This window comes from Pan paniscus, chromosome 15 (assembly GCF_029289425.2).
Source record: "Pan paniscus chromosome 15, NHGRI_mPanPan1-v2.0_pri, whole genome shotgun sequence".
Taxonomy (NCBI): domain Eukaryota; kingdom Metazoa; phylum Chordata; class Mammalia; order Primates; family Hominidae; genus Pan; species Pan paniscus.
In genome coordinates, this window is record NC_073264.2 from 75,857,455 (window position 1) to 75,871,423 (window position 13,969).

The 13,969-nt window shown below is 40.1% G+C and overlaps 1 protein-coding gene across 2 annotated transcripts in view; it reads left to right on the forward strand.

Moving 5' to 3' along the window:
• YLPM1 (YLP motif containing 1) overlaps nt 1-13,969 on the forward strand; it is a 72,906-nt gene that overhangs the window by 11,368 nt on the left and 47,569 nt on the right. For both annotated transcript variants that reach the window (XM_034937836.2, XM_003824170.4), the window contains exons 2-4: nt 3,708-3,944; nt 5,662-5,841; nt 6,593-7,584. In XM_034937836.2, the coding sequence (XP_034793727.1) occupies nt 3,708-3,944; nt 5,662-5,841; nt 6,593-7,584 (1,409 nt within the window). The remainder of the gene's footprint in view (nt 1-3,707; nt 3,945-5,661; nt 5,842-6,592; nt 7,585-13,969) is intronic.

The window sequence follows — 13,969 nt, forward strand, 5'->3', positions numbered from 1 at the left end:
TTTTGTATTTTTGTAGAGACGGGGTTTCACCATGTTGGCCAGGCTGGTCTTGAACTCCTGACCTTAGGTGATCCGCCCACCTTGGCCTCCCAAAGTGCTGGGATTACAGGTGTGAGCCACTGCACCTGGCCGAGGATTGATTGTTTGCCCTCATGATGTGTGGCTGACTAGGAGCCTAGGGCTCGCTGCTGCTGTCCAGCATCACAAGAGAGTATCATACTGAATATTTTGAGCCTGGGAAAAGATCAAAATTCATGGTATGGTTTCCAGTGAATACATATCACTTTCACACCATCATAAAGTCGAAAAATCATAAGTTGAACCATTGTTAAGTCAGGGACCATCTGTAATTATATCCTGGGAGCTGATGATTATATGTATAATAGTTAAAAACAAAAAACCCAGTCATGGGTTAAACGTCAAGATAGAGTTTATGAGATGGAATTTATTCTTCCCAATAGATTGGAACAAGTTTCAGGTAATAGTAATGAGTGACTGAGAGGGAAGGGCTTCAGTTGATCAATAACCATTTATTGACATCCTACTGTGTGCTCTAGCACTATGCTTGACTACCAGATAGGATATAAAAAGAGGGGAAGGCAGCTGTCCCCTAAGAAAAATTACATTCTTTGAGTGAAAAGTAGGTAACAAATCAGTATGTTTGGTAAGAAAAAGGTATGTATTATGTATATTTAATGCATCTGTTTGCATATGGAAAATTAGGGGAGGTTATACTATAAAATATTAACAGTGTAGGAAATCCTAGTTATCCGGAGATAATTGGATTAGAAAATAGGCAAGTAAAGTGAATTCATTTAACACAGGAGCCAAAAGTTTATTGTAAAACATAAAACATTTGATTGGGACCCAGTCTGGAAAAACAAAGCTCAAAGTGATAAGGATAAGCAGATTTTATATTTGATGGAATTGTTATAAATGAAATCATAGCCAAGTTTTAGAATGAACAAAGAATAAACTATAGATTGGGTTTCTTTGCTGTAATTTTTGTGGGAAAATTATATAACAACATTATAGATCATCTTTTATTTCATTTTTTGACATGTTGAAAAAATATTTTAGGGATTTATCGATTTTTATACGGACTGTTTTTCAACCTTTGGTATTCAGGCCATTCTCTTTTATAGTTTTTACTGTAAAGTACTGTTTGGTTGTTAACTGGTAGGACTTCTACCAGATCCTCAGCTGCCAGTAATAAGTTCCAATGTTCTCCAACATCACTTTCTTGAAATACTACATCCATACAATTGTAGTAGAATCATGTGCTTTTGTTAGTTATATAAGTATACAGGGCAGTTCATCAGTGAATATTTTAGTGTTATGATAACTTTTGGTTTTCTTTATGCAACCTTGTAACCATGGGAAATTATATAATACTAGGATAATGACACTCCTGTAGGTTTTTTCTAAGTGGTGAGATTTCTTTTATTGATTTTAATTAATTAGTTATTACTTACCTGTGTAGTCAGTTTTCTTTATTTGAGATTTTTAAACTCACCACAGACACTGAATTAGTGAATACTGAACCAGTGCTCCTCGGGGAAATACAGGGTTAGGTTCCTGTGAGTCTCTTGTCACATTTTTATCAACTGATGAACACATAGCCTTGTTTATGTGTGTTTCTGTTTAAAGAACCTTATTTAGTACATATTGTTGATTTATTAACATTGTACTCATGGCCAACAGCACTGTAGCACTTGTCTGAACAAAGCTTACCTAACACAGATATTTTCTCTGTGAGACATAAGACCGCTTTCTTGCTCTTGGGACACTAAACAGCACCTCAGCTCTATGCCTGGGGGCCATTTTAAACAGTGAAATCAACAAAAAAGCACAAAAGTTTGAAAAATGTGTCACTAAATAGACTGAAAAGGACACTTATTTATAGTATAGAGCTGGAACAAGAAGGCAGAGCATCACCTTGCGCTTCATCTCGGCTGGGAATGCACACATGAGTCAGGGGACTCATGTTTTTCACTGCTGTCCACATGTTTGTGAATGACTGGGAAAGCTCAGTGAGTATGGATTTTGGGTTTAGAAATAAATTTTAGGTCGGGTGTGGTGGCTCATGCCTGTAATCCCAGCACTTTGGGAGGCCAAGGTGGATCACTTGAGTCCAGGAGTTTGAAACCAGCCTGGGCAACATGGTGAAACTTGTCTCTGCAAAAAATACAAAAATTATCCAGATGGTGGCACATACCTGTGGTCCCAGTTACTCGGGAGGTTGAAGCGGGAATATCATTTGAGCACAGAAGGCGGAGGTGGCAGTGAGCTGAAACTGCACCACTACACTCCAGCCTGGGTGACAGAGGGAGATGACCCTGTCTCAAAAAAAGAAAAAAAAAATTTAGCAAGTAGGCAAATTTGCAAATACAGAATCCAAGAATAATGAGGATTGGCTCTATTTTCTAATATTTCCATACTAAGCTTATTGTTGTAATTTTTAAATGAAAGCACAAAATAAGCTTTCAGAAAATTAAAGTACAGCATAATTTGGAAGATAAAGCTAAGGCTTTTAAAATAAATAGAAAGCATTTTAAAACACAGTATATTGGCCAGGTGCGGTGGCTCACACCTGTAATCCCAGCACTTTGGGAGAGGCTCATGGATCACCTGAGTTCGGGAGTTCGAGACCAGCCTGGCCAACATGGTGAAACCCCATCTCTACTAAAAATAAAAAAATTTAGCTGGGCTTGGTGGTGGGTGCCTGTAATCCCAGCTACTCGGGAAGCTGAGGCAGGAGAATCACTTGAACCTGGGAGTTAGAGGTTGCAGTGAGCCGAGATCACACCACTGCACTCCAGCCTGGGTGACAGAGCAAGACTGCATCTCAAAAAAAAAAAAATAAAACACAGCATATTCTCTTATATGTGTGTACATCTGAGTATGGGTAGACTAATGCTACAACAGGTGTTTCAAAGGGGGAGGAGGCTGGGTGCAGTGGTTCACACCTGTAATCCCAGCACTTTGGGAGGCTGAGGTAAGAGAATTGCTTGAGCCCAGGAGTTTGAGACCAGCCTGGGCAACACAGTAAGACCTTGTGTCTATAAAACATAAAAAAATTAGCTGGGCGTGATGGTGCATGCCTATGAACCCAGCTGCTCAGGAGGCTGAGGTGGGAGGATTGCTTGAGCCTGGGAGGTCGAGGCTTCAGTGAGCCATGTTCAGGCCATTGTACTCCATCCTGGGTGAGAGAGTGAGATGCAGTCTCAAAAAAAAAAAAAAAGAAAAGAAAAGAGGGAGGAGCGCTAGAGGAGAAAGAGAGAAGGCAGAGAAGAGAGGTAGGACTGTTGCGTTATATTCATTAATTACAAGACCCCTGTCAATAAATCTGAACAAACTGAAGCCAGGTTAAAAATAAGTAGCTGTGAATACTGAAGAGATTTACCCTGATCATTTATCAAAAAGATGGCTCTTACCTCCAAAAGCATGTGTTTTATTAGAGTACAGAAGCATGTTGAATTAATATGTATGGTTTTATTTAAATGTATAAATTTGGGGGAGGAACTGAAATTTTTCTGTAGCCTGTGTTTAAGATCTTGTTAACTTATTTGTCTTCCTTAGTCTGGCTTTGCCTTTTCTTACATATAGACACATGAACACAGACATAAAGATAGGTCCTTGTTAACACCAAGTTGCAGAGATACATGATTGTCAATCAAAATTCTCAAAAATTGTTTCTGTTGTAGGAACAGCAGCAGTATTGGTATCGACAGCACTTGCTTAGTTTGCAACAGAGGACAAAAGTTCATTTGCCAGGACACAAAAAGGGTCCTGTGGTAGCAAAGGATACACCAGAGCCGGTAAAAGAAGAAGTTACAGTACCTGCCACCAGTCAAGTTCCAGAATCTCCTTCTTCTGAGGAGCCCCCATTGCCACCTCCAAATGAGGAAGTGCCACCTCCTCTCCCACCTGAGGAACCCCAGGTAACCATATAATTAATTGTTTGTGTTTATTAAATTATTTAGCTTTTTTCTGATTCATTTAGTATACTTTTATCATAAATGGATATATATTTTTGTTTTTTTAGGTACCTATAAAGTTGCATTTGTGAAATAATCAGATGTCTGTTGTATCAGGTTTATTTGTTTGTTTGTTTGTTTATTTTGAGACAGGGTCTCGCTCTGTTTACCAGGCTGGAGTGCAATGGTGCGATCTTGGCTTACTGCAACTTCTGCCTCCTAGGTTCAGGCAATTCTCCTGCCTCAGCCTCCTGAGTAGCTGGGATGACAGGCATGCACCACCATGACCGGCTAATTTTTGTATTTTTTAGTAGAGATGGGGTTTCACCATGTTGGCCAGGCTGGTTTCGAACTCCTGACCTCAAGTGATCCACCTGCTTCGGCCTCCCAAAGTGCTTGGATTACAGGCATGAGCCACCACGCCTGGCCTGTTGTATCAGGTTTAGAAAAGGAAATTTTTCCTAGTTTGAGTGAAGAGTTGGATACTCTTCTGAATTGAGTGCCTCTAAGCACTAAAGGAAGATGCCAGCATATGTTCATAGTGACAGCACAGGGCAATAGTTGAGTGCTTGAGCTTTTAGAGTCAAGCTACCCAGGCTATAATCCAGGTACTGCCACTTGCCAGTAGTGACTGGGCAAATTTGTTAACCATTCTGTGCTTCAATTTACTCCTCTGCAAAATGGGTATATTCAATAGTAGCTATCACATAGAGGTATTGAAGCATTAAATGTGATAATTCTTGTCACTCAGCTTAGTGACTGGCACATGGGAGGTTCTCATATTGGTCCAAAGGTCATTGTTCTCCCAAGAGCCTTATATGAAGGGTTTAATCAAACCATGATGGTTATATTGTAGTCCATTGGTGAAAAGTGACAAAAAAAGAAACGGATTTTTCATAGAGTGAAAAGGTCTATAACTTAAGGTTCACTTTTTTTTTTTTTTTTAGACAGGGTCTCACTCTGTTGCCCAGGCTGGAGTGCAGTGGTGTGATCTCAACTCACTGCAGCCTCAGCCTCCCAGGCTCAAGTGATCCTCCTGCCTCAGCCTTCCAAGTAGCTGGGACCTCTCTTCCCTCCCCTCCCCTCCTTTTTTTTTTTTTGAGATGGAGTCTTGCTCTGTCGCCCAGGCTGGAGTGCAGTGACACGATCTTGGCTCACTGCAACCTCTGCCTCCAAGGTTCAAGTGATTCTCCGGCCTCAGCCTCCCAAGTAGGTGAGATTACAGGTACCTGCCACCATGCCTGGCTAATTTTTGTATTTTTAGTAGAGACGGGGTTTCACCATGTTGACCAGGCTGGTCTTGGACTCCTGACTTCAAGTGATCCACCCGCCTTGGCCTCCCAAAGTTCTGGGATTACAGGTGTGAGCCGTGGTGCCCGGCCTGGGACCACTTTCCACTGGGAAAATTGTTGTCATATTTAGGAATAATAAGATTATTATTCCAGTGAAGACTGGAATTTATAAACTCCTTTGTATTAGTATCCATAATAGTATAGATGGAGCTATGTGTTTTATCTAAAGATAGAATAGCTGTTCTCAATCCAAAAAGAACTGAAGATACTGTGTTTAACAATTGGATATTTCTGAGTTGTAGGGATTCTGGACTTTATAATACATTTATAAAATATTTTTGCTTGCTGTTTTATGACTTACATAAAGATGTGTCCTCTTTTATCTTTAGTCTGAGGACCCAGAAGAAGATGCCAGGTTAAAGCAGTTGCAGGCTGCAGCAGCACACTGGCAGCAGCACCAGCAGCATCGAGTCGGTTTCCAGTATCAGGGAATAATGCAGAAGCACACTCAGTTACAGCAGATTCTACAACAGTATCAACAGATTATACAGCCCCCACCACATATACAGGCAAGTGCTTCCATAGTCCACAAATAGGAAGTTGCCCCAAGACATTGAAAGAATTTGTTATTCTTGAAAGATTTAAGTGTGAAAAACAAAAGATACCAACTGTTGACAATTAGTTGTTTCCCAAGGGGTGCCCAAGTAGTTATCTGCCACATTACCTGGGGGACTGGGGAGGGGTTGGTTATAGTAGAGTTTCCTGATCATGTCAACCCAGGCCAGATGTTAGCTTACTATTGCTAAGGGTCTTAAGACCTGGGGGTTTTTACCATATAGCTACAGGTTAACCTGTGTTTTGCCTGTAAACTACTACAGTAACAGATAAGCAAAAAGGCCAAAAACAGCCATCACAAAAAACCTAAGCAAATATACCATAAAAGATAAAGTGACTTAGATACTTGTTTGTGTTGTATCTTTGAGGGGTAATGTTGTGTCTGTATATCTATAATAACAGATCATTTTTCAAGTTCTTGAAATTATCCATATTAAAAACTTGAAAAATACTTATTGCTAAGATAGGTATTTGCTTTATTGTTTGGTTGGTTTTTCCAACTCTGTAGTAAGTTGTCTAAGCCAAAGGAAGGAAGAAGAATGATCATCACTCAAAGAACTTAACGAACTTATTCTTAGCCTCCCAAAGTCTTTAGTGTTCTAATTTCCTAAAGCTTCAAATGCCCTTGATTCATTAATATTTTAACCTATGATTAATTATCTTATATGAATGGTTTTAAATAGTTTTTTATCCCTTTATTTGTAGACCATGTCTGTAGATATGCAGCTGCGGCATTATGAGATGCAGCAGCAACAGTTTCAACATCTTTACCAAGAATGGGAGCGAGAGTTTCAGCTATGGGAGGAACAACTCCATTCCTATCCTCATAAAGATCAGCTTCAGGAGTATGAGAAGCAGTGGAAAACATGGCAGGGACATATGAAAGCCACTCAGAGCTATCTCCAGGAGAAAGTCAATTCATTTCAGAACATGAAGAACCAGTATATGGGGAACATGTCAATGCCACCTCCTTTTGTTCCATATTCTCAGATGCCTCCACCTCTACCTACAATGCCCCCTCCAGTGTTGCCTCCTTCATTGCCACCACCAGTGATGCCCCCTGCCCTCCCTGCTACAGTGCCACCACCTGGCATGCCCCCACCTGTTATGCCACCTTCTCTACCAACCTCTGTTCCCCCACCAGGGATGCCTCCTTCTCTCTCTTCTGCAGGGCCACCACCAGTTCTCCCCCCACCTTCCCTGTCTTCTGCAGGGCCACCACCAGTTCTTCCCCCACCATCTCTCTCTTCAACAGCACCTCCACCTGTCATGCCCCTCCCACCATTGTCTTCAGCTACACCTCCTCCAGGAATACCTCCCCCTGGAGTTCCACAAGGGATACCTCCTCAGTTAACAGCAGCCCCAGTTCCACCAGCCTCCAGTTCACAGAGCTCGCAAGTTCCAGAGAAACCTAGACCAGCACTGCTTCCTACTCCTGTGTCTTTTGGTTCTGCCCCACCCACAACTTACCATCCTCCGTTGCAATCAGCTGGTCCATCAGAACAAGTGAATTCAAAAGCTCCTTTGAGCAAGTCTGCTCTGCCATACAGTTCGTTCTCATCTGATCAAGGACTTGGGGAGTCTTCAGCTGCTCCATCTCAGCCAATCACTGCAGTGAAGGACATGCCAGTGAGATCAGGTGGCCTGCTTCCAGATCCTCCTAGAAGTAGTTACTTGGAAAGTCCAAGAGGCCCAAGGTAGGTCTGCTTTTTTTTCTCTTTTTTTTGGTTTGGCTATTTTATTGACTTAGGCTATTTGGTTCTCGATGGTATAAAAAGCTTCATTTATACAATGTTTATACTCTCTTTGTACTTACATTGTCTGCTTGTTAGACATCACGTATGTAATCTAGAAAAGGTAACATGCCCCCATTTCTTTGATGTCTCTGCTTTTGTCCTATATGTAGAGATTATAATCCAGAATGAATGTAGTATTGTGGAGTAATGCTTATCATTTTGTATTGACTTATTAGCTTTAAAAATAATATTAAACTTTATCTTTTTTTTGCTTTTTCATTCATTTGACAAATAATTGAATTGGCAATTACTATTTGTTAGATAATTTGTTAGTTGTAAGAGATAAAGATGAATAAGCCAATATTCTACTGGCTTGAGGCAGTGAAATTTAGCATAAGGTAAGTAGGACTTTTATTTTATCCATTCAGCAAATATTTAAGTTCCTGCTCTTGTACTTAGAGCAGTGAATATAACAGAACACATAAAATTCCTGCCCCCATGGAGCTTACATCCTTTATATTTTCCCCAGTTAAGGAGATACTTCTGTTTTGCCTGAACAACATATTTAGAAAGAAAAAAAATTGCTGGTGTGTAAGTTTTTTCTCTTTACCTTCTAAAAACTGTTAAATTCATTTTTTCCAAGTTTGTAAAAATAGATTTTTCTCCCCAAGTTGACCTAAATGATAACTTTTCTATGGAAATTATTATTATTTTTTGAGACAGGGTCTCGGTTTTTCACCCAGGCTAGTGTGCAGTGATACAATTATGGCTCAGTGCAGCCTCTTCCTCCTGGGTTCAAGCAATCCTCCCACCTCAGCCTCCCAGGTGGCTGGGACCAGAGGCGCACACCACCACATCTGGCCAGTTTTTAAAAAATACTTCGTAGAGATGGGGATCTTCCTATGTTGACCAGGCTGGTCTCAAACTCCTGGGCTCAAGCGATCCTCCTGCCTTGGCCTCCCTGCCTGCCTTGGCCTCCCAAAGTGCTGGGATTACAGGCGTGAGCCACCACGCTCAGCCAGAAAAATACTTTAATCAGTTTTTTTCTCAGTTGGGAATTGTAGAAATGTGTACTCCTTATACAAAATTCAAACATTACAGAAAAGTGTAGAAAAAAGTGAAAGTCACCTAATTCCACCATCTGGAGAGAATCATTTTAAAAATATATGTTGCAGAAATGGGATCATACTGAGTAGATTATCTTATAATTTATTTTTCCACCAATCTGCGTATTGCTTAGATTTTCATCTCAGTATCAGTGGATCTACATCATCATTTTTTTTCAACCTCATTTTAACATTTGAAAACAAAATATATCTTTTATTCCCCAAGTTTATAATTCTGAAAGCATTGTGGCACAAAACTCCATCCACAATCAAAGTTAAGAGAAAGGGCAATTAACATGAATTCGTCTGTGTACCAAGAAGCCTTACTAGAGACTTTACACACATTATTATCTCACGGAAGTCTTCTCAACAACCTGTGAAGTAGGCAGATTATTCTCCATTTACTCTTAACAAAATGGCACTGAGAGGACTGCGTAACTTGCTCAGTCAGGATTATTTAGCAGAGTGAGTAGAACCCCAGAATAGGTACAGTTGAGTCTAGAGGGTCCCCAAAGCAAAAGTACTATTTAAGCTCTGTTTACTGCCATGATTCAAGCCTATACTGTCAGTGCTTATTTGGCATGTGTATCATCTTGATTTGAATTCGTTCTTAATCTCCTGGAATGAGCATTGCCATTTAGATCTGGTAACTAATTTGCTATCAGAGAAATACATTCTTAACACCTCATGAAACATACATTTCCTGCTCCCTTGATTTCTGTCATGTTAATATTTTCTCTCTTTGCCTACTAAATCTTGGCTGTGTGAATTTAGGACCTATTTTAAGTTTTGTCTTCAGAAGAAAATAACTTCTCAAGTTAATAATCTCTGTGCTGGGAGGATATTAGCAATTATCTAATATATCCGTCTACGGCAACGCACGTTTGTATTCCATTTCAGTTTGTCACAATGAGTCTTGCACATATCATCTTATTTATTCCTCTTAGTGATATCAGGAGGTAAATAAATACATAAGAAAAGCTGAGATTCAGAGAGGTTGTAAATACCTTGCCTCATATAACACAGCTAGTAAATGGTCAAGATGGGATTAGAATCCAAGGACTTCTGACCCACTTTAAGTCCATTGTACTTTCTGTGATGAGCAGTTGTATGCTTAACATTGGCATTGTGATAAGGAACACTGCCATATAAGGCATTGATTCTAGAAAGTTTGTTTTTTACATTGAACCTAAATGTGATTCTTTAACTTTTATCTGTTGATTCTAGATTTGCCTCTGGAGCAACACAGAATGAATTATCCTATGCCTCTTCTACAGCATGTCACTACAGTTATTTAAAAACTATTACCCTCATGTCTCCCTCACCCTACCTTACCCAGTTTGCTCTGCCAATCACAACTCAGATTCTTTTCATCTTAACATTGTTTCTAACCTCATCCTGCCGTACTGCTCACTGTCCTTTGAAGGGCCTTTAGTTTGTTAGTCTCCTTCAGAATGAACACTTACTTCAGATGCAGAGGACCATGGGCCTAGTACCAACTTCATTATAAATAATGTGCTTATATTGTATAGCTTAACAAATTGCTTTTTTGTTTGTTTTTTTCAGCACTCTCACAATGTTGACTCTTGTTGAGCTTAACATCAATCTAGCTTCCCAGGTCTTTTTCACATTAGCTTTTATTAAGCCAAGTCTCTCTTACCCTGAACTTGTGTGGTTGGTTTTTTGTTTTTGTTTTTCTTGTTCCTTTTTCTAAGACTTTACATTTCTCTTTAGATTGTTTTCTAGTTAGGTTTGCGCCATCATTTCAGTCTGCAGAAATCTTGGTGAATGATGATTATATTGTTTTAGGTGTGTGATATCCCTCTTCAGCATTTTCATCTGCAGCTTTGATAAGTATGGCTTTTTAATCCTTGAATTGGATCCTACTCAGATTATCCACCTTGTTTTGAAAACCTTTCCCCTAACTAGCTTATGTCATTTCCATTTCAGTCACCCCCTGCTGCTTTTGCTCACTCAGCCCTTATATAGTTTGGGACTGTTACCCAGGCATAGTTCTTTTTCTCCAGTGTAACTAGGTAAAAAATCAGTGGGAAGCTGGTTAGTGAGTGAACAAGACTGAGGTAAGAATAATCTATACTATTAAGGAAACCTGTGAACTTCCTGTATTTCTAATTCAGATTTTGCTATCAACATATAACTGATATGATAAGCCACTTTTTTTTTAAATAATCAAAGCTGATTAGAAAAACAAGAGTTTAGAACACAGCTAAACAAATTTACTGATAACATGCTGTTACAAATAAAGTACTGTAAATGGCTTTGAGTTTTTGCAAAATCCAGATTTAAGCTGCTTTCTAAAAACGAGATTTCTAAAAAGTCATGTGACAAAACTGCATGACATGTAAATAACATGTCACATTGTTGAGAGTCTAGGGGAGCTGTTTTGACACTGTGTATATCATTGGATTCACTGAGTCTTCCAGAAGACTACCGTTGGTCCAGAAAACTGTCATATCGATGGATGTTGGTTTTCCAGGACCTTTTTTTTCACATATAATAAAACTTATTGAAACGTAACAGAGAAGTGCACAATTTTAAGTGTTCAGCTTAGTGAATTTTCACAAAATAAAGACACACATTGGCCAGGTGCGGTTGCTCATGCCTGTAATCCCAGCACTTTGGGAGGCTGAGGGGGGCGGATCATGAGGTTAGGAGTTCGAGACCAGCCTGGTCAATATGGTGAAACCCCATCTCTACTAAAAAATACTAAAATTAGCTGGCATGGTAACATGCGCCTGTAGTCCCAGCTACTTGGGAGGCTGAGGCAGGAGAATTGCTTGAATCCGGGAGGCGGAGGTTGCAGTGAGCCAAGATCGTGCCACTCTACTCCATCCTGGGTGACAGAGTGAGACTCCGTCTCAAAAAAAAAAAAAAAAAAGGCACACATGGTATCACTACTAGATCAAGAAATAGGAATTACTAGTGCCCAAGAAATCTCCCTCATCCCCCTCAGTTATTTTCTAATACCCCAAAGATAACTGCTATACTGAGCCATAGATTAGTTTTGCCTATTTTTGAACTTCATGTGAGTGAAATAATACTGTATGTACTCATGAGTCTGGCATCTTTCACTTGACATTGTATTATTGTGAGAGTCATCCTTGTTGTGTGTAGTAGTAGTTTATTCCCGTTCCTGTACAATAGTTCATTGTATGAATATAACACAATCTGTTTATCCATTTTAATATTAATGGTCATTGAAGTTTTTTGGTTATTATGAAAAGTGCTGCTGAGTGTCTTTTGATGCTGTATGTGTCCCTTTAGATGTATGTGTTTGTTTGTGTGTGTTTAATTTTGTTTGGATATCTATTAAGGATTGGAATTGCCTGATTATAGAGTATATACATGTTCTGCGTTAATGGGTATTGTTAAACATTTTTCCAAAGTGGTTGTTTCAGTTTATATTCTCACCAGCAGTGTTTCAGTGTTTCAGTTTTTTTGCATCCTTATCAACACTTGGTATTGTTAAACTTTTAAGGTTTAGCAATCCTAGTGGATGTTTAGTGGTATCATGATAATGGATTTAATTTACATTTCCCTGATGACTAATGAGGTTTCACTTTTTTTATTATTGTTCATTTGTATTTCCTCTTTTATGAAATGCTGATTCAAGTCTTTTTCCCATTTTTTGACTGGGTTTTATGTCTTACTGATTTTGTAGGAGTTCTTTGTGAATTCTACACATCAGTTCTTTATCCATTATATGTATTACAAATTTCTCACTGCAGGACTTTTTATTTTCTTAAAGAGCACTTGAATGTAAACGCTGCATGCTGGGTACAGTGGCTCGTGCCTGTAATCCCAGCACTTTGGGAGGCTGACGCGGGCAGATCACTCGAGGTCAGGAGTTTGAGACCAGCGTGGCCAACATGGTGAAGCCCCATCTCTACCAAAAATACAAAAATTAGCCAGGCATGGTGGTGCACGCTTGTAATCCCAGCTACTCGGGAGGCCGAGGCACGAGAATCACTTGAATGCAGAGGTGGAGGATGCAGTGAGCCGATATTGAGTCACTACACTCCAGCCTGGGCGACCGAGTGACAGAGCAAGAACGAGACTCCGTCTCAAAAAAAAAAAAAAGAAACTAAACGCTGCAGTATGACAGTTTGATCTCAGTATAGTAGAAAAGTAGTCTTTACCATTTACCTTTTAGGTCCAATGGACCCTTTGTATTTTAAAGTAATTTTACAAATAATTTACAGAATTTAAGAATAAAGGGGCCAGGCATGGTCGCTCACATCTGTAATCTCAGTACTTTGGGAGGCCTAGGCGAGCGGATCACTTGAGGTCAGGAGTTTGAGACCAGCCAGGCCAACATGGGAAAACCCTGTCTTTACTAAAAATACAAAAATTAGCTGAGCATGGTTGTGCACACCTGTAATCTCAGCTACTCAGGAGGCTGAGGCATGAGAATTGCTTGAAGCTGGGTGGCAGAGGTTGCAGAACTGCACCACTGTACTCCAGCCTGGGTGACGGAGTGAGAGTCTGTCTCAAAAATAAAAATAAAGGGATAGTGAAAAAAATGTTAAAGACAAACTCTTTTCATCCATTAAATTTGGGCACACAAACATCTTAAAAGATGAAATAATTCTGTCACATACCCTTTTTTTTTTTTTTTTTTTTTTTTTTTTTGAGACGGAGTCTCGCTCTGTCGCCCAGGCTGGAGTGCAGTGGCACAATCTCAGCTCACTGCAAGCTCCACCTCCCAGGTTCACGCCATTCTCCTGCTTCAGCCTCCCAAGTAGCTGGGACTACAGGTGCCCACCACCACGCCTGGCTAATTTTTTGTATTTTTAGTAGAGACGGGGTTTCACCGTGTTAGCCAGGATGGTCTCGATCTCCTGGCCTCGTGATCCACACACCTCGGCCTCCCAAAGTGCTGGGATTACAGGCATGAGCCACCGCGCCTGGCCTTCTGTCACATATCCTTTTAGCAAATTGAGATGGTCCAGGTTCTTGCCACAAAATATGTGATAAGATAAGGTCCTTCCTGTTTAATAACTAAGTGGATTACCGCACCACATTTCCTTTCTGTTCTTAGAAATATATTGTCAGCTGGGCATGGTGGCTCACACCTATAATTCCAGCCCTTTGGGGGGCTGAGGCAGGAGGATTGCTTGAGGTTAGGAATTTGAGACCAGCTTGAGCAACATAGTGAGACCCTGTCTCTACAAAAAGTAAAAAATTAGCCAGGCTTGGTGGCATGCGCCTGTGGTCCC